This window comes from Lynx rufus, unplaced genomic scaffold, assembly GCF_022079265.1.
Source record: "Lynx rufus isolate CCGP_SWC_20201006 ecotype Redwood Valley unplaced genomic scaffold, mLynRuf1.p SCAF_1, whole genome shotgun sequence".
NCBI lineage: Eukaryota > Metazoa > Chordata > Mammalia > Carnivora > Felidae > Lynx > Lynx rufus.
In genome coordinates, this window is record NW_025814823.1 from 82,065,348 (window position 1) to 82,091,775 (window position 26,428).

At 53.8% G+C, this 26,428-nt stretch overlaps 1 protein-coding gene across 2 annotated transcripts in view; it reads left to right on the forward strand.

Moving 5' to 3' along the window:
- Positions 1–26,428, forward strand: part of ATP11A (ATPase phospholipid transporting 11A) — a 117,802-nt gene that overhangs the window by 63,761 nt on the left and 27,613 nt on the right. For both annotated transcript variants that reach the window (XM_047081826.1, XM_047081831.1), the window contains exons 3-16: positions 1,241–1,330; positions 2,117–2,197; positions 6,219–6,326; positions 6,952–7,080; positions 9,089–9,192; positions 9,654–9,704; positions 12,252–12,316; positions 13,174–13,255; positions 14,557–14,707; positions 15,817–16,014; positions 18,207–18,380; positions 19,669–19,832; positions 21,580–21,651; positions 23,049–23,122. In XM_047081826.1, coding sequence (XP_046937782.1) covers positions 1,241–1,330; positions 2,117–2,197; positions 6,219–6,326; positions 6,952–7,080; positions 9,089–9,192; positions 9,654–9,704; positions 12,252–12,316; positions 13,174–13,255; positions 14,557–14,707; positions 15,817–16,014; positions 18,207–18,380; positions 19,669–19,832; positions 21,580–21,651; positions 23,049–23,122 — 1,543 coding nt within the window. The remainder of the gene's footprint in view (positions 1–1,240; positions 1,331–2,116; positions 2,198–6,218; positions 6,327–6,951; positions 7,081–9,088; positions 9,193–9,653; positions 9,705–12,251; positions 12,317–13,173; positions 13,256–14,556; positions 14,708–15,816; positions 16,015–18,206; positions 18,381–19,668; positions 19,833–21,579; positions 21,652–23,048; positions 23,123–26,428) is intronic.

The following is a 26,428-nucleotide window of genomic DNA, read 5'->3' on the forward strand; positions in this document are numbered from 1 at the left end:
AGGGCTGATGCCTCCCAACATCTAGACCGGATGTCAAGCCATAGCACTCAGGATAGTGTGGCCAGTGAACCGGCATAGAGCCTGGAAATGGACCCCCATGTAAGATGGTCAACCAGTCTTTGACAAAGGAGCAAAGGCAACACAATGGAGTAAAGACCGTCTCTTCCCCAAAAGGTGATGAAACCGCTGGGTGTCCATTTACAGAAAATGAGCCCAACACGGATCTTACACCATTCACAAAAATTAACTCAAAATGGATCATAGACCTAAATGTAGAACACAGAACTGTGGAAGTCCTAGATGGTAGCATGTGAGAAAATCCACACAACGTGGGGAGGGCCATGAGAGTTTGGGCACAGCGCCAGAAGCACTGGCCGTGGGAGACAAGACTGTTGACCTAGGCTGCATTAAAATTAAATTTTCCTGCTCTTCAAAAGACACTGTTAAGGGAGTCAGAAGACGAGCCACCGACAGGAAATATTTGCAAAACACAAAGCCCATAAAGGCCTGGTATCAGACAGGACACAGAAGGGAAGGGTTGCTGGGGTGGGTCCAACGGGTGGGTTTGGGAATACTCAGAGCTAACAGACCAACATCAAGCTCGGTGTTTACTGGAGGTTAGTGACCTCTGGGACATGGCTGTTTGCAACACAAAAGTTGAGGAAATTCTCCTCCTGGGGGAAAAATAAAAAATCTGGAGATTAGGAGGCGGCCAGGACCAGCCCCCCTCTCTATCCTTCCAAGCCCTCCATGTAGAGAGGCGCCTGGGGCTGACCCCGGACACCTGAGCCTCGGGGATGTCTCCAGGCAGTCAGGACCGCCTGGTGATGCCGACTTCTATCGTAGCTTCCTGTTGCCAGCTAGTAACACTGTCACAAGACCAAAGAGAGCCTATGGAGGGAAGAATGCTGAACGTAAATGTTTTAACAGTCACAGGTTTACATGGCATGAAATAGACCTTAATGGTATAACTTTCATTAAACTACATTGTGTTATGTCAGATTATCTGGGATTGGGTAACTCGTGTGCTACTTTTGGGGTACGTGTTCTGTGTCAGCAGTTCGTAGTATTCACGGTCAGCCAATTGATAAAATAGCTACAAAAGTCTAAATTTTGAATGGTGAGTTTTGTATCTAAACATTTTGTGCTTTGAAATCCAGCACCATCATTGTATAGCAGAGTGACACTAGAAAGTAAAATGTGATCACAATGCCACCTCTTTGTTTTTTCTTCTCTACAGTACACGTTTTGGAACTTCATACCCAAGAACTTATTTGAACAATTCAGGAGAATAGCCAACTTTTACTTTCTTATCATATTTCTGGTACAGGTAAGGCCAGTGGACTTTTTTTTTTTTTTTTAATCACCTCAAACATACATTCTAAATAAGTGACCTTCATTCCCAGGTGATCAACTGTGGCTGGCTAAGGAGGGTGAACAAGGACTTGGGGCCCTTATCTACACGTCCCCCACCCGTTTCCTTCAGGGACAAGTGTTTTGGTTCCTCTGACTTGGCTGTGACCACCTTCCCATCCTGGAGGGGAATCAGGAGCTTACCTGGTCTTTAGGAGAAATTCAGCAGCCAGGCTCGGCTTTATTATGTGGAGCCCCTTCCCAAGTGCACAGGGTGCTCTGAAGAGATCACAGAGAGGAAGAGAAAGGAGAGAAAACCAGAGTCCAAATCAGGGAACAACAGGTCCAATTCGTTTTCAGAATAGCAATCACATTTTCTTCAGTCACGCGAAATACAGTGGAAGGACTTACAGAATTTCCCCACCGTTAAATTATTCAAATACTGTCATTGAAGCCTGGCGCCGAAAGCAGAGTAGAAAATTAAAATGTGCACTGGAATCAGACTTGTGTCTTTGCCACTGTTGGCAAGGTTTCCTTAAGCAGATCCCTTAACTAGAGCGAACTACCCTCGGTTTTATAGGAAACAGGATGACTAACCCCCAATCTGATTGACCTCTAGTCGGGGGATAAAGTGGGTAACAGTAAAACAATTTGGAATAAGCAAAAGCAAATGTTTTCATTGGCGTTACACGGCCAACCGGTCTGTCTAACGTCAGTAATGCGTGTTTTTGAGAATGGCCCTACAATTCTGTTTTAATTGCAGTTGATTATTGACACCCCCACGAGCCCAGTGACGAGTGGGCTCCCACTGTTCTTTGTCATCACAGTCACGGCCATCAAACAGGTAAGAAGTCTGCAGAAAAAGGGAAAGCATCACCATCCCTGTTACATAACATCGCATTTTATCCAAAGCGGAGTAATCTGGTTTGTGTTGGCTAGTTCGTAGACAATTTAACCAAGTTCTAGAAATTCATTTTGGTAACTGCCTTCGATTGACACTTGAGCTAAAATAAGAGAGATTATGTAACGTGGCAGCTAGCGTGATGCCCTGTGAGTCTGAGGGGGAGGCCAAGGTGTTCACATTCAGAAGCAACCAGAGATGGTATCTGTTTTTAGAGGCCTGTCCACACCGTCGGCCATCTGAGCTGTAGGCACCTGCTGTGTGCAGAGTCTGGGATGCAGTTTTCTAACAGAGTGTGCTGACTCCCAACTCACCGTGTGCAGGGGGCTGTTCTCCCGGGGCCACCCAGGCAGAAGAACACGCCTCAGTTCTTTCCACCGTGCACGTAGCCATGTTAGTGCTGCAGCCATCGCCACTGTCTGGTTCTGGAAAATTCCCATCCCCTCAGAAGGAGGCCACGAGCAGTCTCTGCTGTTCCCCTCCCTGAGCCCCTGGCCACCAGAGGTCTACCCTTGTCGCAGCCACACTTCCCACGTGGTGGGGGTGAGGTAGCTCTTTGTACTTTCGGTTTGCATTTCCTTGTATTAATGATATTGAGGATCTTTCCTTGTGCTTATTGGCCATTTCTACGTCGTCTTCAGAGAAAAGGACCTTTGTCCATTTTAAAATCGGCTGAAGCATCTTTTCATTGATGAGTTGCCAGAATTCTTTATGTGCTCCAGATAAAGATTCCTTATCTGCTGCAAACTTTGGAGCCTAAGGATGTTTGCACTTCGGTGTTGATACATCAACCTTCCATTTGGGAGATCTGGATAATTTGTAAAATGGCAGCTTCTAGTGAAATGATTGGTGGTCAAATTCTTGCTGAAAAAGCCATGCTTTCCTGGTGTTATCCTTTAGATAAAAATAAAGAGAACAAAACATGTGCTTTACATGAGATGTGGTATGAGAACAGCCATGGGGTGACAGTGGGTGCCATTGTTACGGTGATTTTCTGTAGGCTGAGGAAGGACATAGAACGGAATCAGGTTCTAGTGTGTGTGCATAAAGAGCGCCTCTGGGTTGTCTTCTGCCAGCCTAGCGGGTCCTCAGTGTGAGAGTGTCTGCATTAGTGTTTTTTTAATACAGAACTGGGAGCAGCATTTAAGCATTTCTTTGTATTGATTTGCGTTTTGTTTCTCAGTCTTCAGTAATCTGGGAATACAGATTTGAACAGAACGATTTTGCTTCATACCCATTTGATTGGCTTTTAAATGTAGAAGCCTGCAGAGCAACCAGGGACAATAATGTAGTGAAACACATCCACTCTCCGCTGACGGCAGTGTGGTGGCGCCATGTTAGAAAACCATTTGGCACTAATGGATGAGGCAGAAGCTGTCATTGGTGGGACCCGTAGTCCGAGGGTGTCCAGTATGTGCAGTTGGTGTGTATTATATGCGTCTCAGAGTACACGGAGGCCCCACAAGGTGTCCTGGGATGTTCATTGCAGGCCTCTTTGTGGAAAAAAAACTAGGGACAAGATGTCCTTCAGTGAGGTAACAGACGATACATTCGTTACACGTATTGGGGTTACTGGTGCAGTAGCCACGTAGTGTGGAAGACGTAACACTGAGTGATGCACTCAGTTACAAAGGAAATACTCGGTGCGTTGTCCTCATGCATTTGTAAGCACGTAAACACTTCAGTTGTTTAGGACACACGTGTCAGAAAAGTGGAAAACCGTGATCAGAAGGAGTCTTTCCGAGGAGGAAGGGAGAGAAGGAGTTGGCATGCGGATCAGAGGGGCTGAGTATGTATACCACCTCTCGGGATCTGCTCTGAGTGTGGGCACAGTAAAGTGAGGTGTTTCCATTGCTTCCCTATGTGTTTTCGGGAGAGTAACCATCCTTGTCCCCAAGAAGCTGGTATAGAGCCCATGAGAGGGCCTCAGGAGGGGCACAGAGGAAGGGGACAGTGGCTCTTGGAAGCTGGTGGTGATGGTAGGCAGGCAGAAATGGAGCGGAATGCGTCCCAAGGTCCTGTGGACGCCAAGGGTCCTGCCAAAACCACGCAGCAGATCAGGACCAGGAAGATAAACCTGAAGCACTGGCTTCCTAAAGGCACTTGAAGAAATTCAGAAAAGGGCGGGGGATGGGGCACGTGTGCTCGGCCAGGTCTTCACTGCCTGCCACGCTGCCGTGGCACCCTGCGGTCCGCCCACCGCAGTGACCTGGCTGAGAATGAGCGCGCACCGACCCCATGGGGAACACGCGGGGGCCCGCGCCCGCAGCTGCTGCTGTGCGGCCGTCTGCGTGACCCAGGGCCTCAGCAGGCCCGGAGAGACCCGACCCCGCTCCGCTGAGCTGCACACAGGCCCAGAGAGCCCAGAGCTGGCGGAGTGGTTCCCTGACCCACCGCGGCCCACAGAGTCTCTGCAGGGGAGCCATGGGGTCTGGCACGTGGCTTCTCTCCAAGGGCTCCAGCCTGACCCGCTGCCTGGCTCCACGAGCACAGGCCCTCTGCCCCCTGAGGCTGCGTGCCCCCCAACACTCTGTGCCTCCCAGGATCCATGTCCCCTGAGGCTGCATGCCCCCCCACACTCTGTGCCCCCTGAGGCCGTGTGCCCCCCCACACTCTGTGCCCCCCCAGGATCCATGCCCCCCTGAGGCTGCGTGCCCCCCCTGCATTCTGTGCCCCCCAGGATCCGTGCCCCCTGAGGCTGCGTGCCCCCCCCTCACTCTGTGCCCTCCAGGGTCTGTGCCCTCCAGGCTGTGTGCCCCCCCCCCGGCTACATGTCCCCAAAGGGTTTGTGGAAGGGTGTGTGATGACCCCCGTGTGGCAGAGCTCAGTGACTGCCGGGCTGCCGGGCTGCCTGGTGCACAAATGTACCTGTGCTCTCCCACCTCACCTTTGCCAAGTGCAGCTCTCCCCCTCCTGAGCCCCTCACCCCATTCCTGAGGGTACCTGGCTTTCTGCCCCTCCACCTATCCCCTGCCCCTCTCCTCCTCACCTTCATCCATGCTCTGGTTCCTGTTCTGGACGGCCCTCGGGCCTCCCCTCCTCAGCCCTGCTTCCCCAGTGACCCCAGCTGGCACATGTAGGGGATCCAAGGCCTTTCCTTGCAGCTGAGAAAGCCCCCTTCGGGGAGCACCTGGGTAGTCCCAGGTGGGCGCTAAATGGCTTCTGACAAGCATCTTGCCAACTCTGTCCAAATCCCCAGCAACTCGAGTGAGCCCTCCACGGCCACCCACCCACCTTCCCAACTGGTTTTCTGCTTGCCCCACGCTGTCTGCAACCCTCCAGGCTGGCCCAGCCCCTGCCACACCCACGTCTGCTCCTGAGCCCTCATGCAGCTCCTGTGCTGTGGTCTCTGCCTTATAGGACAACCACTCAGCATCCTCCAGGGGCGGCTCAGACCTTCTCCTCTGAGCCCCCTGCACACGTACACTGTGGTCACACTGCCAGCAGTGGCTGTGACGTGCTCCCTGGGGCAGGGAACCAGGTGAGGCTCTGCCTGGGCCTGCAGGAAGGGGCACGGGGGACCCCTGCCCAGATCCTCCCACCTGAGCTGGTCCCGGCGCCTCTGAGGCTGTGGCCATGGTGCTGACGGTGGGCAGCCAGGCGTGGTCACCCCAGTGGTCTCTGGCACAGACAGAGAAGGCGTGTCCCACAGGGGAAAGTTTAGAACCCTGCAGCAAAAGTCGGGGCTGGTGTGTCCCAATCACTGGAGGCACGAGAAAGCAGGGGCCGACCTCCTGGAGGGAAGGATGGGGCAGGGTGGTGGCCAGGGCCATGAAGAAGTAGGTAGATTTGGGGTCCATTCAAGGGAAAAGCGCAGTACTTGCTGGGGGGTGGGTGTCAGAGTGAAGAAAGGTGACTTCTGCCCCTCGCTTGTCCACGGCTGCAGCGGGACGCAGGTCACAGCCGTGGCCCGTCCGGCAAAGCCTAGAATGATGGGCTCAGGGCCGTCTTCTCTCCCCTCCAGGGCTATGAGGACTGGCTTCGCCATAAGGCGGACAACGCCATGAACCAGTGCCCGGTGCACTTCATCCAGCATGGCAAACTGGTCCGGAAGCAGAGCCGGAAGCTAAGGGTGAGTAACACTGGTGGTTTGTTCTAGCCCAGACGCAGAACAGTCCAAACCCAGAACGCGGCAACATGGCAGGTGCTATGTGAGCTGAACCTCTGTCTGGAATTGCTTCTTTACAGCTGGAGGCCAACCTCCTCCCCAAACGCTTCTTACTAAAACAGGCGCCTTCCACTATCTGTTTTCTTAACTTTAATTTTATTTATTATTTTCAAGTTGTAATAGACTTGATTTTTTAGAGAAGTTCAGTTTCACAGACCCCATCAGGGTTGTCTGAACTTTATGAGATTGTACTCACCAGTCACGATAGAGAAAGTTCTAACACGCTGTTAAAGAATTTATTCTAGAACAAGGCCAAGTCATATTAATGTGAATTCCATTGATTGGAAACTGTGAAAATAGGGACAGAAACCTCACTGAAGCCTTCGTTTTAATTTCCTGTTTCAGTGAACCATTCATGCATCATTATCTGTTAAATGTTGGCATCACTTAGGCAGTGGTTTTCACACCTGTGCTAGCCAGTGGGAAGCATGTACCCAGACAGGGAGTGTGATTGCTAAGGTTTATCCTGAGGAGTGCTCGCTGGGACCCCATGGGGCCGCTGCACCGAGGCTGTCTATCTGTTCTGCAGGTGGGGGACATCGTCATGGTCAAGGAGGACGAGACCTTCCCCTGTGACTTGATCTTCCTCTCCAGCAGCCGTGGAGACGGGACCTGCCACGTGACGACCGCCAGCTTAGACGGGGAATCCAGTCACAAAGTACCGTGCCTTTCATCTGAGGCCACACAGGCCCTGCCCCAGCCCTGCTGTGCCTGCAAACACAGTGCTTCCAGTGGTCACAGGGCACCCCAGGGGGCTGTGCTGGCCATGTGGCCCCTCAGAGTCTGTGGCAGCCAACCACGGTTAACAGAGGCAACTTCATGTTATTTCTTAGCTGTGCCGTTTAGCCAAGGGGCCAAATTAAGGATGCAATGAGTAGACTGTGGGAATTTTGAAATTTTTCATTTAGTGTCTTGACTAGACTAGAATTATGTAAAAAGCCACACAAGAGTCTAGATTTTAAGTGACTGTTAGTTCAATGAGTGCCTTTTTGTTAGAATATCTTCAGGATTTTCTGAACTTATAATTAATGTCTTGTACTCCATGTGGAGCTCCGTTCTGGCAGTTGGTGCTACAGAACTTTAATGATCACGAAAGAATAGAAGATATCACTATTACTTTTAAGGATTTCATTATTTAAAAACTGGAAGCTTCCATGGAGTTTAGGGAAGTGAGTGTAGCTCAGTGGGCCCAACCATGTGGGAGGCGTCAGCCAGCTGTGGCTAATAGTGGAATTTGGCCATGAGAAAGAGAGGTTTTCTTTCTTTCACGGATAGTTCACATCCTTGCATGAACCGTGCGGGACTTTTTGGGCACATTTCCTACATACAGATCCCGAGAGACCTAACATTCTGGCACCACTCATACTAAGTAAGGAAATCCCGGGAGACTCGGTGACTGTGGTCTCTAGGGCGCGGGGACACCCGGTGCCCCACGCATCCCTCCCTGGCTGTTGGCAGCGGGCTGTCCCTTGTGCCCGTCCTGCGGGAAGGGTGCCCCAGCATCGCTAGCAAGCGGGTGCTACAGTCTCCGGCCACGTGACTGTTCTCCACGTGAGATGGGACGGCCATTGCCCCCACACATTGCTGGCGGACGCCCCCCTGCACCTTGCTGGCTACCATGCTCAGCATCCCGTTTGTGTTTCTCTGGTGTCACCTCTGCACATAGGGTTTGGCCTGGAGGCTGGAGTTACCTGAGCCCTTTGCTTAAAAGACAGCGAGGCCCCCACACCGGTCACATTTACGACTTGTGTGGCCTCGGGCAGGCACTTTGAACTTCCCTGCAGTTTCAGCATCCATGGGACAGACTTGTCTTCCAGGGGCTCTTGTGAGGATAGACTTAGAAAGTCTCCCAAAGCCCCAGGTGCACAGCAGGTGCCCCAAGGTGTTGTAGATACTGCCGCTGCTGCTTGAGTGTGTCTCCTGCTTGTTTTGATTCATGGCGCCCTTTCCTGCCCACACTTGATTTCTAGGAGGCCCGGAAGACGTTCAGAGACATGCTGTCTTTAGCAGCACTCCGACTCCGAGCCCAGGCGTTCACGTTGGTGATACGTCTGGGCTGGGGCATCAGCATTGCCTGGGTCGTGTTAGAAATGCCATTCTTGGGGCCCCCAGACCCAGCACGTCTGCTCAGGGCTGGCCCCGCTGTCGCCCCGCAAGCCCTCCAGGGTCTGAGGCTTGCTCGGTTCTCAGAGCCATCGGTAGAGGCCCAGCGGGCAGCCGTGTGGTGAAAGCTTACGCTCACCAGCAGCACCAGGCAAGGGTGGTGTGATGCCAGGGACACCACCGTGCACACAGTAGGACCTCACATGAGGGAAAGGAACATTAACTCTGTCACAATGGCAGATCCAAGTGTCCCACTTTACAGAGGAATGTCCCACAGCTGTTAGCTTGAAGTTGAGGGTGGCAGGCAAGAGAGGAAGTTTCTGGCACCTAATAGAGGAACAACAGTAGCCCCATGTGATTCTGTAACTTGTTAATACCCGCAAACTGTGTTACACGTTCACTTACATGTTACTTGTGTGAACATTTTCTCTGATGTGGTAACTAAGCTTTGTCATCGGGCTTAGCTGTGGGCACAGCAGATTAGACGTGGGTGCTGCCCCCGTTAGAGGGGTGCCAGGGTTGCGTCGGTGGTTTGGTGGTGAATTCACCTTTCTTGTCTGCAGACTCACTATGCCGTTCAGGACACTAAAGGGTTTCATACTGAAGAAGATATTGACGGCTTGCACGCCACCATTGAGTGTGAGCAGCCCCAGCCCGACCTGTACAAGTGAGTCCCATCTGTGCTCCCAATAACTACCTTTGTCCCCCCAAGTGTCCTTGCTCTGCACCGGCCACACCCAGCACCATGCTTGTTTGGAAAGACCGTGTAAAACCGCTGCATAAAAACGAAGACCAAACCAGAAATATGTCACTTAGAAATTTTCATGGTTCAGCAACATTACGATCTATAGCCGTTTATGCAAATATTTGGACTGGCTTTAATGAAACAAGCTTATTGAAGAAAAAGTAATTTTCTGTGACGTGAGGAACCGATTTTAAGGAAAATCCTTGAAGTCAAGGGCTAATAAGGACAGAAAGTAAAAGGGGAACAGGGGAGGAATTTAGGTAAAGATCCCAACCCGCGAGCTTCCCGGCGGGAACTGGGAGGTGGGTGCAGGGAGCAGGAGGGCGCCTGGCCCTGCGTCTTGGCCACCGCTGCAGGCAGTGACCCGGCTTCTCTGTCGCCAGGTTTGTCGGCCGCATCAACGTCTACAGCGATCGGAACGACCCCGTGGTGAGGTGAGCACAGACGCTCTTGTGGGCATTTTCACCCCCGCTGTCAAATCCAAGTGAATTCTTAGATTACTGATAAGAGGTTTCCACTGCTGCTGCTCCGTTGGGTTTTGAAGACAGAATTCTGCTTTACAAAAGGTCCAGCTTCCGCTGTCTTTTGTGCCTTCTCTTGTGAACACAGCTATATGTGCCAACACCTGATGGCACTCACGGAAAAAGTTCTCTCCCCAGTGTCAGGAGCCCCTCTAACCGTTAGCCGCTGCCCCCGTTGGAAATGCCCTTCGACCTTGTAGACAGTGAGGTTGAAGGATTCCTGACATTTTATCGGAACGTAAGCACCTACTCACAGTTGTCACTGGGACAGTTTTGGTTCTAGATTGTGTCTAGATTTAAGGGGCTGTGCCTCACCGGGGACCTTGTGGGTGGTAGGCAGGTGTGCTCACCTGTCATAGTCTGGGACCCATCACACACATGGGTTGTGGACAAGGACCCGCACCCACCAGGTGTCAGCGCTGAAGCCCGGGGGCCGCACCGTCTCCCTGTGTCTGCAGGCCTGTGGGTGTGTCTTTTGGACGTTGCTCCCCGCTCTGGAGGGTTTTGCTGCCCAGGTCGCTGAGACGGACAGTTTAGGAAGTTGACTTTGAGTAGGATTCAGACTTGACCTTTTCTGTAAACCTCACTTGTTGGAGACATTCTTGTTCTTCCGATTTAAGTGGTTTCCAAACCGTTGATATCCTGGTGTCACCTTATGTGTCAGAGAAAACCACTGCCTAGCAGTAAGAACTATTTCAGGGGGACTTTGATGAAAATAAATTGTTACTGAAAGGTAAGCCCCTGGGGCCTCTCTCCTCCTACAGTCTTGAAATTCTGTTTTCTAGAAATGACTTGTGCACTTCACATTTTAGCACTGGTACCCAGTAGTGCTAGGGAGGCCGTGGGGCATGGCCGTGGTCTTTCATAAACGGATGCTAATCCACAGGGAGTTCCTGTGGGGAAACAACCTGTGTTTCTGTTTCTCGTGAGCATTAGCATCTGAAGGAGTAAGTAGAGAGGGGTTCGTTCACCATGCCGCTGGGATGAGCCCGAAAAAGCCAGCCGGCTTTTCGTGGTTCATGGTCAGATGAAGTTTAGCACCGAGCAGCGGGGAGGTAATTACTAACATATTTCACGTTTTGATACTAATTCTTGTTTTGCTTTTTAAGTATTTATACTTTCCAGCAGACTTTTAATACATGAGTGTGGAAGGCGTTTATATCTGTGGTGCGAGCGAATGGTGATGGATCACGTATCCTGTTCCTAATCCACTCAGAGTGGTACTTCTCCGTCCTCTGTCCAAACTAGATGCACAGTTCCTTTTAAAGTAAATTATTTTAGACTTCCCAGAGACACCTTTTTAAAGGGCCGCTTGCTTTCACAAGCACGTCCAATAGGAGCTCTAAGTGCCGCTGGCGGAGGCTGGCGGTACGGGTAACAGGAGATGACCGTGCGTGCGCAGCCTCTGTGGCCATCAGGCTGGGCACGCATGTCCAGACCACAGGGCCGCCCTGGGCAGGCACATCCGGTCAGGTGCGCCACAGCAGCAGCCTCCCCACCCTCGTTTCAGCCAGCAGGGGTCCTGAGCTGCATCGGTTAAGCGTACGGACGCACCACAAGTACGTGGCGTTTGTGGGCAGCTGGCTCCCCGGGGCCAATGCCCGTGGCACGCGCTGAAAAGCGAAAGCGCTTGCCTTCGCCCCACCAGGGAATGTGAGCGCGCTCACTGAGCAACGCTGGCAAGGCTGCAGCCTGTGCCTCCTTCTCTTCCTCCTGGGAACTGACGAGAACCCGAACCCCGCAAAGGCAGAGGTTTTGTCCGTGGCCGTTGAGGGCGTAGGGCCCTGCTCGTTCCTACGCGGATGACTTTTAAATTCCTTGGCCGTGGCTTCCCCAGAGCGGCGGCACATGGCGGTTCCGGGTTTTGAGGCCACCTGCCCCCCGAGGGTCCGTGTGGGTTTGCCCCCCGCCCTGTGTTGATGACTGCACACAGCGTTCCCAGCCCCTACGTCTGAAAGCAAGACCAGATCCCGTGAGACTCGTGGAGTCTCTCTGAGGATGCGGTGGAGTCCACCGAAGCCTCCCGAGTCACAGATCATCTTTTCTCTCTCCCTGAATGGTTGGGGGCCCCCAGCCCAGCGGTGCTCACAGGAGGCCTGTTAGAAGTGCGTGTCCAGGCACTGCTGGTAGGACCCTGCGGGTCAGCCCGCCTCCCTCCATCGGCCTGGATGGGCTGGGAGCCCGCGTTCCTGACGGGGCCGCACACGTGCCGGTGCCCTGAGGGCAGGTGCTGTGGAGTGCCAGCCGCTGGGTCCCACCACAGAGTGGTTCTTACCCCCAGGGGAAGGCCGCATGCTCTTATGAGGAGCCGGCTAACTTCCATAGTCCAGATAGAAGCACCTCTTCGGAGACGCGATTTCTTCTTGGAACCAAGTCTGTTAGGTGCAGGCCTCGATTTTGTGCCCGTAGCACCTTCCTCTATTTGCTGCATTACTGTCTCTGGTCCCTCTATCCTTCCAGGCCGCTGGGGTCAGAGAACCTGCTTCTCAGAGGAGCGACGCTTAAGAACACTGAGAAGATCTTCGGTCAGTGTCTCGGTTGGCTAATTAGTACTAACAGCTTATAAAGTTAAGGTACACAGAGCAGTTAAAGTCCACAGTGCTGCCACAAACGAGCTCTCCGTGCCCTGAGTGGACTCTGGCACCAGTGAAAACCCGTGCTGAGGATGACGAAGCAGTGAGGTCTCAGGGTGTCACTTGCGTATCAAGTGCCTGTAGTTTTTGACTTAGAAACATAGAGTCATGTCCACGAGAGAATTCACAGTCTGTTTCCACAGCAGATTTCTCTCAACGCCTGCATATCTTTGGTAACGTCTCCCATTTCTGTGGGTTATGTTTGTTTTTTAATTGAGACAACTTAAAAATATACACATGTGCCCCGTTGTCAGAAAACCCAATATCTTAAAACTTGAGCTTCAAGAAAAAGTAGAGATTGATCTCTACATGGGAAAAAAAAACAAACGTTTCTTTTTTTTTTTTTTAATTTTTTTAATGTTTATTCATTTTTGACAGAGAGACAGACTGTGAGCAGGGAAGGGGCAGAGAGAGAGGGAGACACAGAATCCGAAGCAGGCTCCAGGCTCTGAGCTGTCAGCACAGAGCCCGATGTGGGGCTCAAACTCACAAACCGCCGAGATCATGACCTGAGCCGAAGTCAGACACCTAACCAACTGAACCACCCAGGCGCCCCTAAAAAAAAAACATTTCTTTAGTCTGAAGAATCCTGTTGTGGAACTCTTTTTATGAACAGCTAGCTTGCCTAGTGAAATTTAGAATACAACTTTTGTCCAAACTTCTGTATTTACTGCAGCTGTGTGCAGCTTCCTGCGTGAAGGCAAGGTTCGCCTGTGTTATTGTTCTAACTGCTGTCTTCTGCCTTGCAGGTGTTGCTATCTACACGGGCATGGAAACCAAGATGGCATTAAATTACCAATCAAAATCCCAGAAGCGATCTGCTGTAGAAAAGTAAGTGTCAGTACCCCTTTGTTTGAAGTGCGTACAGCTCCATGACCTGGAACCATCATGAGCCCCTGTAGACATGAAAGCATTTTCCTTCTGGTTTCATTAGTAATTCCTTCATGGTCTCTAGGGAGACAGCAGCACCGGGCATTTAGACAGATGGTCTCATTCTGCGGGGCAGCAAATGGCTGCATGCGTTCAGCCTGTGTCTGCAGGCTCCCTCCTGTGGACACCTAGAGTCCCAGCAGCTCCTCTCACCAATCCATGGAAACGTCAAAATCGGGTCACTTTCAGCTTTGGGGTTGTTGGAAACCGTGTGTTTTTCTGAGGGAAACATAAGCAGAGAGAACAATCTTCCTTTCGTTAAACAGTAAAATCCTTACCGTGATGAGTCAAGGACAGAGTTGAATTTGTGAGAAAATGTGGCCCAGAGTGTTGTCTTACTTTCCTTTTGTTCAAGTGCATCCTTGACTTGCGGTGGTTACAAGTTATTCCACACGGCGGGGGGGTGGGGGGGTGGGGTGGACTTGGGGATCTTTGGGAAGACTGTCAGGTGTCTGCTGCCTGCCTTGGGCAGGTTGGTCTCAGAATGTGATCCTGCCATCTCCGTCCATCGACAGCTACACCGAATATGAAAATGGAGATTTGGCTCTTAATAAGCAAGAATGCTCTGTTTCCAGGTGTTAACCTTGATGAATAGGTTTCAGAAATAAATACTGGAAACTCAAGCCTTCTTCACAAGATCCGCTGAGCCATTGGCCAGGGATTCAGCCTTTTTCCTATTCGAAGGCATTTCTCTCCTGCCCCAGTGGTACTGGAGAACTCACTGGTTGAAGCTTAGTGGCCGAAGGGTGGACATCTGGGTGTCTCTGAATCTTGGACTCCCAGACCACACAGTCAGCAGTGTGGCTGCGTGAACTGCCCTCTCCTGTTCTTGAGACATTCCCTGTGGCCCCAGAATCACACGCCAGTGCAAGCTTCTGTTCTCATGGTGACCGTGCCAGGTGATGGGGGGGGGGGGGCTCACACGTTGCTCTGTTTCCTGGCCACGCATTTGGCTTGAGGTCCATCAACTGTCTACACAAAAGCACTATCAACTGTCATATAAATAAAGTTTAAAAAACCAACTCTGCTGTCATGTTTCATGAGTTACAGGATGCATCTGTGAGAATGAACTAAAATGGAAAAGTTTTCATCGGAACCATCCTGATAACACACCCACCCCAGATGCCTGGGAACACAGCACGGAGGGCAAGCAGGTCCCTCGGGAAGCAGTGACTAAGTATCATTGCTGTCTTGTGTTGTAGATCCATGAATGTCTTCCTCATTGTGTACCTCTGCATTCTGGTCAGTAAAGCACTGATAAACACCGTCCTCAAGTACGTGTGGCAGAGCGAACCGTTCCGAGATGAGCCGTGGTATAATCACAAAACCGAATCGGAAAGACAGAGGAACCTGGTACGGAAAGTGCGTCCCTTTGCGGTGACCAGACCGCCTGTAAGCCATTGTTATGGCAACATGGCAGGAGAACAGGAGGCCTCGGTTGGTGACATCTCTGTCCTGGAGGCATTCACTGATCTCAGGGTGTGTCAGTGGTCTCTCCCTGTGGACCGCACTCGCCCCCGAGCGTCAGTGGTCTCCCCCTGTGGACCGTGCTCGCCCCTGTCTTGGTTGGGTACTGGAATGTATACTCTGGAAAGGGATTGGCCCCCACAGTGAATTCATTAGGGCAGCACTGTAAACATTTCCAGAGCTTCTAGAACCCAGCACAGTGTCCTGTACTTAGAGACCGTTCAGCAAATGCTCAGTGAGGATCATGAGGCATATGGGGCTGACTTACGGAGAGACTAAAGAAAGGAGGAACATGTCAGTTACAGGAAAATTATGGTAAGAACTGATTGCATTTCCCCTTGGGGTTCAGGCTCAGTTGCTCATGTCTATGAAAACCGATTTTCCCTAAGCCAGGAGTTAAAATCATTTGACTGAACCTTCTCCACTTAAAAGAGTACTGTTTTCTTCCCTGAGTTAACACCTGAGCTATGTGCCTCCAGAACAGGTAGCACTGGGTGCAGAGCGGGTCCAGAGCAGAGTCCTGCCTCACCTGTGTTCAGTCAGATCTCCCACAGAACTAAATGGCTTAGAGATCAGAACAAAACTGTGCAGAGAAGTCCTTTCTCCCAGCCTTATTTCTGGGGCTGGGTTATTACCAAGTAAGTTTGGAAACATGTCAGAGTCTGGAAGCAAGTGTGGAACCCTCAAAACGTGCAGTTTCCCGCCAGCTCTTAGGAGGCAGGCGCCTGTCTCCCCCCCAGTGTGACTATCTCACAGGTGACCTGCCCCTTGCCCCCGCCACCAGTATAGGCCTTCTCCCTGTCTGTGGCCCTCATGGTGCTAAAGTCAGGTGACTCGCCACTAAGCTGTGCCTGCCCCCAAATAATGTGTATCTTTGGATTTGAAATAAACACCTGTATTTACAGATAACACTGGTGCGACCTGAAGGGAACGCTAAGTGTCAGATCTTCGTGGTGTTGGTGATGGGACACGGGAATCACGTGGGGCTCTCTCAGTTCCTCAGGGCGTTCACGGACTTCCTGGCGTTCATGGTTCTCTTCAACTACATCATCCCGGTGTCCATGTACGTCACGGTGGAAATGCAGAAGTTCCTGGGCTCGTACTTCATCACCTGGGATGAAGACATGTTTGATGAGGACACAGGCGAAGGGCCTCTGGTCAACACCTCAGACCTGAACGAAGAATTAGGACAGGTCAGTGTGTGCGGCGGCCTCTTCCCCAACTTGTAGATAGATGATCGTGCCCTCCGTGCTGTGTTCCCAGGCGTCTGGGGTGGGTGTGTTATCAGGACGGTTCCGATGAAAACTTTTCCATTTTAGTTCATCCTCACAGATGCATTCTGTAACTCATGAAACACGGCAGCAGAGTTGGTTTTTTAAACTTTATTTATATGACAGTTGATAGTGCTTTTGTGTAGACATTTGATGGGAAATTAGCTGTATTAGCTGTTTGATGAAAGCTCACCGTGAGGCTGCAGTGCTGCTCGTTCTGGCTTTTCATGCCATGAAGGCAGGGAGACCGTGTTTCACAGGCAGCGCAGTCCGCTTTTCTGGGTGATTCCCTTTCCTCAGTCTGAAGATGAGCAAAGAGACACCTCCGAGTGTCCGTGGCTGGGTGGATTGCAGGGGTCAGACACCTCATTGCACACTGTTGGCCCGAGCTCTCCGTATCTGAGCTGCTTCGTCTGTGAAATGGGCCTGATACGTGCCCTGCCCAAGTGCAGGGCGGGCTGAATGGGGTGTTGGCTGGTGTGCATTGCAGCTCAGGGCCGCCCAGAAGAGGGGCAGAGCCCGTGCACGCCCATCCACTGGCCCCACAGCTCAGCTCCATCGCTGTGCCCCAGCCTGACCCTCTCCTGGCTCTTACGTCTTGGGAAAGGGCATTTGGTAAATGGTGGTTCGTTCATCTTTGAAAAGAAAAAGGAAAAAAACAGGAAGAAACTTGGAAGATTTTTGCAAAGAGGGCCGCTTTAGACTGGCAGCTGAAATCCACCCCCTACAGAACAGCAGTCTGTAGTAGACGCACAGACTCAGGTGGGGGCCTGCAGCGCTCCCCCCTTGGGTCAAGGGGGTCTGTTCCCGAGAGAGAACTTGCTGGTTGGTGAGCATGGCTCTCAGGGCATCGCTCCAGTGTGTGCCGCGGCCCCGGGCTGGACTCCAGTGTCACACAGCCACGCGGAGCCCCGGCCCGCTCACTCAGTGCCAGACCAGCTTTCCCTCTGCATGTTCACACCCTCGGTAACATTACCTGGTGTATTTTGTGTGTTGCTGAGAAATTCTCAGAGGAAAGCATTTCTCTGTAACAAGGAAAATGTCGAGTTTGCTACGGAGAACGTATCTGGCTCCAGCTGTCGGACAGCACAGGGGCCCCGGAGGTTTGTGGGAAAGCTTCAGGAGATGGGGCCTCCTGAAATAGTCATTATCATCGTTGGTCCTCAGTCTGAAAAATGTCAGATGTCGCTTACTTCCAGTAACACAGCTGCCCATGCCCGTGAGCCCTCACAAGCGGGTGCCTTCCTGTCACTAGTTTTCCAGATTGTGGGGAGAGGCCTGGCAGAGTTTTGGGTGTTTGGATGGCAGGTGGTTTAAAAATAATTCAGGGGGGTACTGCTGTGTACTTACAGTTTACTTGAGTCAAGCACATAGGGGAAGGCATTTTCTGCGGTGGGATTAAGACACGAGAACATTTTGCTGAAAAAGGCACAGCATGAAACATGTAGCCGGTTCATTACCTGTCTCCTCTGCTTCCCGGGCTCCTGCACTTTACTGCCCTTAAACCTGCCTCCCTTGCGTGTCCCGGGCAGTGAGCGGGCACTTGCTCCTCCAGCCAGCGGGGCTTGGACGGCGGGGATCCCCACGCTGTTCCACTGTCCAGAATTCTACGTCATTCCTGATGAACATGTACCCGAAATTGATCCAAGGTTAGGGCTTAAAACTGGGTGTAGTTTTGTGTCTGAAATTTGCTCTGTGCTTTTGTTTGAGTTCTGACTGGTGAACTGTCAGTGGTGTGGTGAGTTTTGACCTCCCAGACCTCAGAGTGAGCTCAGGTTCATTCTCCCTGCATCCTTCATTTTCTCATACCCCCGCCCCACATCTGTGCGTCCAAACAACGGGAGCCGAGCTGCACCCAGAGCTTCCACCTCCAGACCCAGAGGAAGGTGCTCACGCGGCTCCGACGGGACTGCTGGCCTCGGCGGGAGCTAGAGGAGGCTGGCTCACCAGGCGCAGGGTCCAGCGGCTCCGGCAGGGTGGGGGGTGGAGCCCGGGAAGCCCCCTCCAGGTGGAAGCGGGGCTGCACCGGGGTCTGACCCGCGAGTGGCACCTTCTCTGTGCCCGAGGCCGCGGGCCCCTGGCCAGACGTGCCCAGCGCAGCCGTGTGTCCGCAGGTGGAGTACGTCTTCACGGACAAGACCGGCACACTCACAGAGAACAACATGGAGTTCAAGGAGTGCTGCATCGAGGGCCACGTGTACGTGCCGCACGCCGTCTGCAACGGGCAGGTGCTCCCCGACGCCTCCGGCATCGACATGATCGACTCCTCCCCGGGCGCTGGCGCCAGGGTAGGTGGGCATGCCCCGGCAGGTGTGCTCCCTCGGGGCCGTCCCCTCTGTCCTGCACAGGGTCCCGATCACAGGGTGGGCTGCACCACCTCGTGCTCGGGTCCCCTAGTGACCAGCGTGGAGCCTGTGGGGTGCCGCCACTTCCGCCAGCAAGTCCGGCAGGTCACGTCTGTGTGAGAAGCAGCTTTACACTGTGGACAGGCAGGCGAGTGGTGGGCTGAGGGCAGAGGGGCTCAGCGCACCAGGGGTGTGTGCTCACGCACGTGTGCATATTCACGCTCAAGCACATATGCACACATGCATGCACAGAGATGCACACACACAGACACATGCCCCCCCACGCACACGTGCGTTGCACGTGCATAGTACACACACCTTCATGTGTGCGCACACACTACGCTGAAGTGCACATACGTGCCCTTCATCTCAGATGTGCAGGTGTGTACACACACATGCATGTGCACACACCAGACTATGTCCCCCACGTGTACTGCACGTACACACGTGTGCACACACAGACACGTGGCCTTCCTGCTCACACGTGCATTACGTGTACATACACACATGCACAGACATAACTTATGTGCACATACCCTCATACGTGTACACAAGCTACAGTCTAGCACGCATGCGCACGCACACACACAATCTCACAGGCACACACGCACACATACCCGTGTGCTGTGGCTCCAGATCTCAGCATCTCTGGGAGGTGTTGTGACCCTCACCATGGTCACCATGGTCAGTGAGGAGACCATTCCCGAAACCTTGGTGACTGCAGAGCTCTGTGCAGGGTCACACAGCTCACCTTAGCGGGCTGCACAGTGACGGCCTGTCGTGACCAAGTGCCCCCCCACCTCCTGCCACGTGTGCCTCTGACAGTTTCCGCCTGGGGACTGCGGCTTCCCCGCAGAGCCTCAGAGGGAGGGCCTGGGGTCGGTGGTCATCGTGAGGTGTGCCACCGGCTCGGTGCTCTCTTGGCGCCCTTCTGCCTCAGCCACACCCCAGGGCCCCCAGGAAGTGGTCGGGGATCCCCAGGGCACACAGGCTCGCAGGGGTTTGGCCCGCCGAGTTCACCGCCTGCGACCTTGACCCCGTCTCCTCCCCTTCTTACTCAGAAGTGCTGGAGAATGAAGAGAAGCCACACACACCCCACCCTTAAGCACCAGAGGGGACACTAACCCCTCCAAACCCCTGAAGGGCGCCCACCCTGCTTCATTGTCAATTCGCCATGTGCTCTGAGCTGCGTCGGCATAGACGTGTGGGGTCTTGTGCTGCACTTTGACAGGAGCGAGAAGAGCTGTTTTTCCGGGCCCTGTGCCTGTGCCACACAATCCAGGTGAAGGATGACGATGACGTGGATGGACCCAGGAAGTCACCAGACTCGGGGAAGTCCTGTGTGTACATCTCGTCCTCTCCCGACGAGGTGGCCCTAGTCGAAGGTATCCAGAGGTACGTGTCCGGCCGCGGGCGGGTCTGGTGCCCGAGGTCCATGCTGTGCGATCCGCCCCGACCGCGGCTCATACCGGCATGTCCCGACGCGGTCCCGTGCTGCGGGGGAAGGGGGCTAGATAGGCAGTGCCCTCACGCCCCAGTGCCCCCCATCTCTGTTGGTGGAGGACAGTCCCTTCTGCACACAGCCTGCCGCCGGCAGCCCCCCTGCTGCTGGTCGTTACCACTGTCTTAGATGCATGGTTCCCCTTCTAACTTCTGTTGAAGATACAAACAGTCTTAGATGCATTTTATGGCCAGTCTTTTCTGTTCTAAAGAATTGGTGCCCAGGGATGTCAAGCAACTTGGGCAGTGTCACACAGCATAGGGTGCGGGGCTGTCTTCGTAGTTCACTTTGTCTGCTGTTGTGTGAGGTCTGTGTGCCTTCCGCCGCCCACACCCTCCTACTGGGAATTCTGGCTGCCTCAGGACGTGGCCTTCCACAGATGGCATTCTGAGCAAACATGGGGAAGAATCCTTTATTCCAGAGCCACGTCAGGGAGATGTTTCCCCAGTTCCCACAGCCTACGGCTACTGGGTTAGTGCCGGGGGCCCATCGTCCCTCTTCGCTGCCAGTAACGAAAGGGCATTGAACACTCTCATCTGCTTAGAACCTGTGCATTGTTGACTCATGCGTTTTTCTTTTTCTTTTTTAACTTTGTATCATTTATTTTGAGAGAGGGAGAGAGAGAGAGAGAGACAGTGCAAGTCGGGGAGGGGCACAGAGAGGGAGAAAGAGAATCCCAGGTTGACGCCACACTGTCAGTGCAGAGCCCGATGTGGGGCTTGGACTCAAAACCATGAGATCGTGACCTGAGCAGAAACCAAGAGTCAGATGCTCAACCAACTGAACCACCCAGGCACCCCAACTCATGCATTTTCCCTGTGCAGTTTGAGTGGTGACTTCAGGCATGTAAGTTGTGTCAGCGGGACCTTGATCAAATGTGCAAATTCACATACGTGCAGAGGAGCTCTCTCCTTGGACACGAGGGCTCAGAAGGGAAAGCTTGTGCAGTCACATTAGAAGTCAGGACGGGCTTTTCTGCCGGTCACTGTAGACACGCTGCTGGGGCGAGTGGACACCCTGTTCCCATGGTCCTGTGGCGCCCTGGCATCGTCGTGGCCACCGGCTGTGTTCAGGTGGCGGTTCCACGTCCCCATCTCTCAGCTCCTGGTGCACAGAAGCCACGCCCCTCTCTCTGTACCATAGCACCTGGCACACAGGCGGCTCTCAGGCTGGCAGAGGAGGGGTGTTACAGGTTACACGCTCTGCGGGCTTGTTGACTGACTGCTTGCTCTGGGCTGTAGTTTCCTCATCAGTAAACTGAGAGGGTCATTCTGGAGACACCGTGTCCCGGGATCCTTGTGATTGTGACATGGCTGCCGTGGCTAAACAGCCCACTGATCAGTGGGCAGAAAGGGGTTGCCACCCATGGGCCGGTCCACACACCTGCTCCTGTCCTCCTGACACCCATTAACACCAGTACGAGGGCACAATAAGTCACAAGGCTGTTGGCTCTCAGAGAATTTCTTGAGACGGTGAATACGTCACTGTGATAACTTCCTAACTTTGCAATGCGGTTTACAATCTCTGTTTTGCCAGAAGTATTTCTTTCTTGAAAAGAACGCTTTCCCCAAACTTAAGTAACGTGTAGAGGAGGAACCTGGGGACTCTGGCTAAGCTCCGCACTTGTGCGCTTCTTTGCAGACTCGGCTTCACGTACCTGCGGCTGAAGGAGAACTACATGGAGATACTGAACAGGGAGAACGGCGTGGAGAGGTGAGGGCCGCACGCTGGGGGAAGGACTCCTCCACACGATGGCTTTCCCGGGGAAAACCCAGACCCTCTGTCCTCCCACGCCTGCCTCCCCTTCTTCTCCAGAGAACCCAGGACTGTCGCCCACTGGTGGGGAGGTTAGGAGTGGACGGCCAGAGTGGAGGCCGGCCAGTGCTGCGGCGTCCGGAGGGTCTGCCATGAGCCACCTGACATCAGGCTTTAGCACGAGAGTGCCCTCAGCTTCTAACACATTCTGACACTCTCCCAGCCACTGTCTGCCTGCCTGCCTGCCTGTCTGCCACAGGGAGTGGCCACAGTGGTCCCGTGTTCACACAGCACCAGCCCCCAGGCTGTGGGACCCCATGGCCTGCCGAAGACAGTCTGAGCAAGGACGCGGTGGGTGCTGGTGCTTCCCGTTCTGTCTTCAGTGACCATGTGTGCTCAGGGTTGGTGGCCATGTTGTTCTGAGATGCCTTGTCCCTGAGACAGAGGGCGTGTCTTGAGTCTTGACTCGGGGCTGCTGGTCTCCTTTATAAACACGAACGTGCAGTGATGGGCACGGGGAAGGACAGGTGGCAAAGAATGTGACACTGGGTGGTGACAGCCTCAGAATCCCCCGAATTTTAACGTTCCCTTGAGCAAGATAAACCCTCGGGTCAGCATAAGCGGTGTACCCCTGACCGCTCTGGGCTGGCCGCGGGTCCTGTGTTGGCACAGGGGGCTTGTGCCCACAGCACTGGGGGCTCCCGGGGCCCTGCCTGCTGTCCTGGCTCCCTCCGAGGTGGCAGGTGGGCTTCCGCAGAGGGGTTCTCCTACAGCTTGCCCTCCCCACCCCCACAAGCTGCAGCTGGGGTCTCTGGACCCTGAGGAGTCTCCAGAGACGGTGTCTGGGGTTGCTGAATTAACTTTGGTATTTCAAATGCCAGCAGAGATCGTGGTCTTCTGATGATAAGACTACAAGCCAATTAAATATTGGTTTTCTTTGTTTTTTTAAATGATTCTTATTAACTGAAAGGACCCTGGTTTATTGTCCTGGGTTGGAAGCTCTGATAGTATCTGCGTGTCTGTGTTCAGAATCCAGGAAAGTGAATGTGCCTTTTGTTTGGGGAACGGACTCCCTGGGCACCTACACCTTGGGCTCGGGTTGGGGGGTCCCATGCGTAGGTCCTCGTGGTGAGCATTGTGCCAGCTGTGAGGAGCAGAGTCCCCCACTCGTGGGTCCCGACTCCATGAAGGAGCGGCCTGGCCGGGAGGGACGGGGCAGGCGTGCAGGGAGGGCTCTCTGGACGCGGCAGAGGACACCCTGGATGTCCTGCTGAGCAGAGGCGTGTGATTACTTAGGCTCACAGGACTCATGGGGCAAGGTGCATGTCAAAACCAACTTTTAATCTCTTTTTCAGGTTTGAATTGCTGGAAATCTTGAGTTTTGACTCCGTAAGAAGGAGAATGAGTGTGATTGTCAGATCTGCTACAGGTAGAAATGTTTTTTTCTTCCATTTCCTCAACTGCACAACGTAGCGGGTTTATTCTGATGCTCACATCCTGTAGGAGCACGAGGACTTAAGCGTTCTTTCGTTCTCTTTAAAACAAAAAGTTGCCGAACCCACTGTAGGTCCCGTATCTCCTCACGCCCCAGGCACCCGGCCCTCCTCCTGGCACTCTGCTGGCACAGGAAAGCCTGATGTTTCCTCTTGACCAGCAAGTCCTATGGGGTCTCCTCTCCTTCCTGGCAGCCCCCTCACCGGCAGCCTGGGGTCTCCCACCTGCAGCCCCCGCCTCCTAATCTGCGACACATCAGTCCTAAAGGGCCCCGAGGGCACCTTGCTGGTGGCACCCTGCAGGGCCTCCTCCGGTGGCCAAGCCCTGGCTCCCGAGCTGCCTTCCCAGTTGTCAGCCCCCAGCCAACCCTGGACGTGCACATTTTCCACCTGGGGGCCCCTCCCCAGAGGCACCTTTCCCCCTGGGGGCCCCCTTGTTCACTTGCGCTTCTCTGAGGGCAGCCCCACGGCTGCCTTGCAGGAAGCCTTCCCTGGTTGCCTCTGTCGGGGGAGTTGTTGTCTTCTCACCAGCCAACTGTGAACATCCTGAAGACCGAACCCCTACTCACCTCAGCAGGGTACGCACCGCTGCCCTGCTCTCGACCACTTGGTAGACGCTGCTTAATTCAGTGCGCTCAACGCAATCGCAATTTCAGAATGGCCTCTTGTCAAAAGATGTGGGATCTTACTCCTTTTTGTAAAGGGTAAAACTAGGTGGTGCCAGGCTGCGTATCTCTTTGGAAAGTTGCCTGGTTAGCAGCGAAACACAGCCATGACCCTGGAACCAGACTCTGAGCCTGACACACTGATCTGAAGGCACGTTGGGGAATTTTGTGTCAGCCAGTGTCCTGACGCTCACGGGAGGACCTCATGTGGGGACTACCTCAACAGGACTGTTGTGACCGTCTTCTGACGGGACCGGCAATGACTAGTTTTCCTCCTTAGGCCACAAAGGACGGTGTGAGGTTGCCGGGACGCGTCTTTTGGCAGGACCCCACGAGTCGCTTCCCGGGGTTCTGGATGATGAGCCTGGGGAAGGCACTTGGCAGCTCTGGGCACTGTCCCTGCATGGTCCCCGTGCCCCTGAGCCAGTTGTCAACAAGGAGGACCGGCAGGGCTCCGCCAGTGAGTCTTGGCACCAGGTGTCGTGGGGCGTGAATAACATGAGCACTATTCGTAATGTGTCAAAATGGATTTTGGCACTGGGGTCAGCAGGGTGTGGGAAGCACTCGCCCACAGTGTCGACAGACACGCTCAGGTGTGTGGGGCATGCGGGGTGGGTGGCTCCCCCCAGCGGTTGGAGCACCTTCTCCAGGGCTGGAACCTGTCAGAACACCCCAGAACAAAGGCGTGGGACTCTGGGACATGACATCCTCAGTCCTTCACCACGTGGTGTCCCCACGGGAATGTGAAGTGTCGCGGCTGAGTCCCACTTGGAAGGTGATTTGGGAGCCGGCAGGCACGACCTCGCCGCAGGAAGAGAAGCGTGACTTCTCACAGCTCCTGCCCCATCTGCACTTCTTCCTGAGCCACGTGCCCGTACGTGCTCCCGGCAGGTGCACTGTGGAGTCCTCGACAACTGCCACCTCCCTTCAAAGGCGCATCCCCAAAGCTTGGGGAGGAGCTGAGTCACATGAACAATTTTCGTCCGGGGCGTTCACTTCCCGACAACAGCCGCTTCCCTGGGACGACATCTGCCTGTCCTCCAGGGTCCCCTGCGGGACTGCAGGCTCACAAGGACAGGCCACGTGCCATGTGCACCAGCCTCTGTGCCAACTTGCTTCAAGAGAAGTTTGAATAATTGAATGAACTGTTCTTTGGGTAGTAACGCATCCCTGGAGAGAACGCTAATTGCACTGGTTTTACAACCTAACGGGTTTGGGGGGCCGTAGCCCCCTGGCCAGTTAACGGCGTGGGCTTCCTCCCGGGGCCATGGACATGCTCACTGTGCTGCGGGTGCCTCACTGTGCGTTCACTCTGCTGGGTTCTTCCTGCTCGTGGACAAACTTGCAAGAGCAGGATCCAGGGGTGGTTCCACGTGCTGCCTGCTCCTGCTTTTTTGCAGGTTAAAGTTTGATTCACACTCTGGTCATTTTCATGTCGGGGGCTGTCGGTAACCAAGCCCCAAGGCCAAACACATCCCTGGTGGAGTGTATCGAGCGATTGGCAAGTTAAGACAGTGGGAGATTTAAGCCACTCCCGAGCCAGTGCCTTGAGTCATCATGATTTTTCTAGAAAAAAACGGGAACACATCATTATGTCGTCTCGACTAGCATTATTGCCCTGAACCATGTCTGACAACTTGCACGATTGGCTGGAAGTCATGTCTGGAGTCAGGAATGGGTTCTGCCCCCGGGCTGGTTGTGGGCCAGCCCAGGCCCCACTCTTCCCGGCTCGTGATAAGAACCCACACAGTTGGTGGGCGTGTCCTGGGGATCTGGCTCCCTGCCCCGTGTGACCCTGCCCAGCTCCATGTGTCACCAGACACCATCTTTTTTGGCTGTAGGCTGACTTTAGCTTTAGTTTCAGGGCTTTGGTGAGCATAAATTGTGCTGTGTTTTAGGGGGGTTTTTAATGTTTATTTTTGAGAAAGAGAGAGAAAGCATGGGTGGGGGAGGGACAGAGAGAGAGGGAGACACAGAACCCAAAGCAGGCTGCAGGCGACGTGGGGCTTGAACCCACGAACCATGAGATCGTGACCTGAGCTGGTCAGACACTCAACTGAGTGAGCCACCCAGACGCCCCTGAATTGTGCTATTTTACATGTTTTCGCTCTGTGTGCAGGAGGGAGTCCTCTCTGGCATCAAGGGGATGAACCTAGCTGGGCTCCGAATGCCACACTTGAGCTCAGGCACCCTCATCCAGGTTCCCGTGCTGTCCAGCCAAGCGGTCTCACTAGCCGTCGCCCCAGGGGTGTGCCCTCCCCACGGCCCTTTCTCAGCTGCCCCCCCTAGGAGCAGTGGCCGCCCCTCCTGGTGCCTCTGGACTTGGTTTCCCCTGAGGGCCACCAGTGTCTAGGAATTCCAAGACCAGCCCCAGGCTAGGATGTCTGCGCTTCCTGTTTAAAGGCGGGTGACGGAGACAATACCAGTCATGGCCGCCGCTGCTGTCATGGACTGACCTCACGGTGTTTCAGGAGCCGCATGCAGACAAAGCTGGCCTAGCTGTGTGCTGCGTGGTTTTTCGGGCCAGGAGATTCGTGGCTGGAAAAGAAAGAGCCCCTGGGTGCCAGGGGCCTGTTG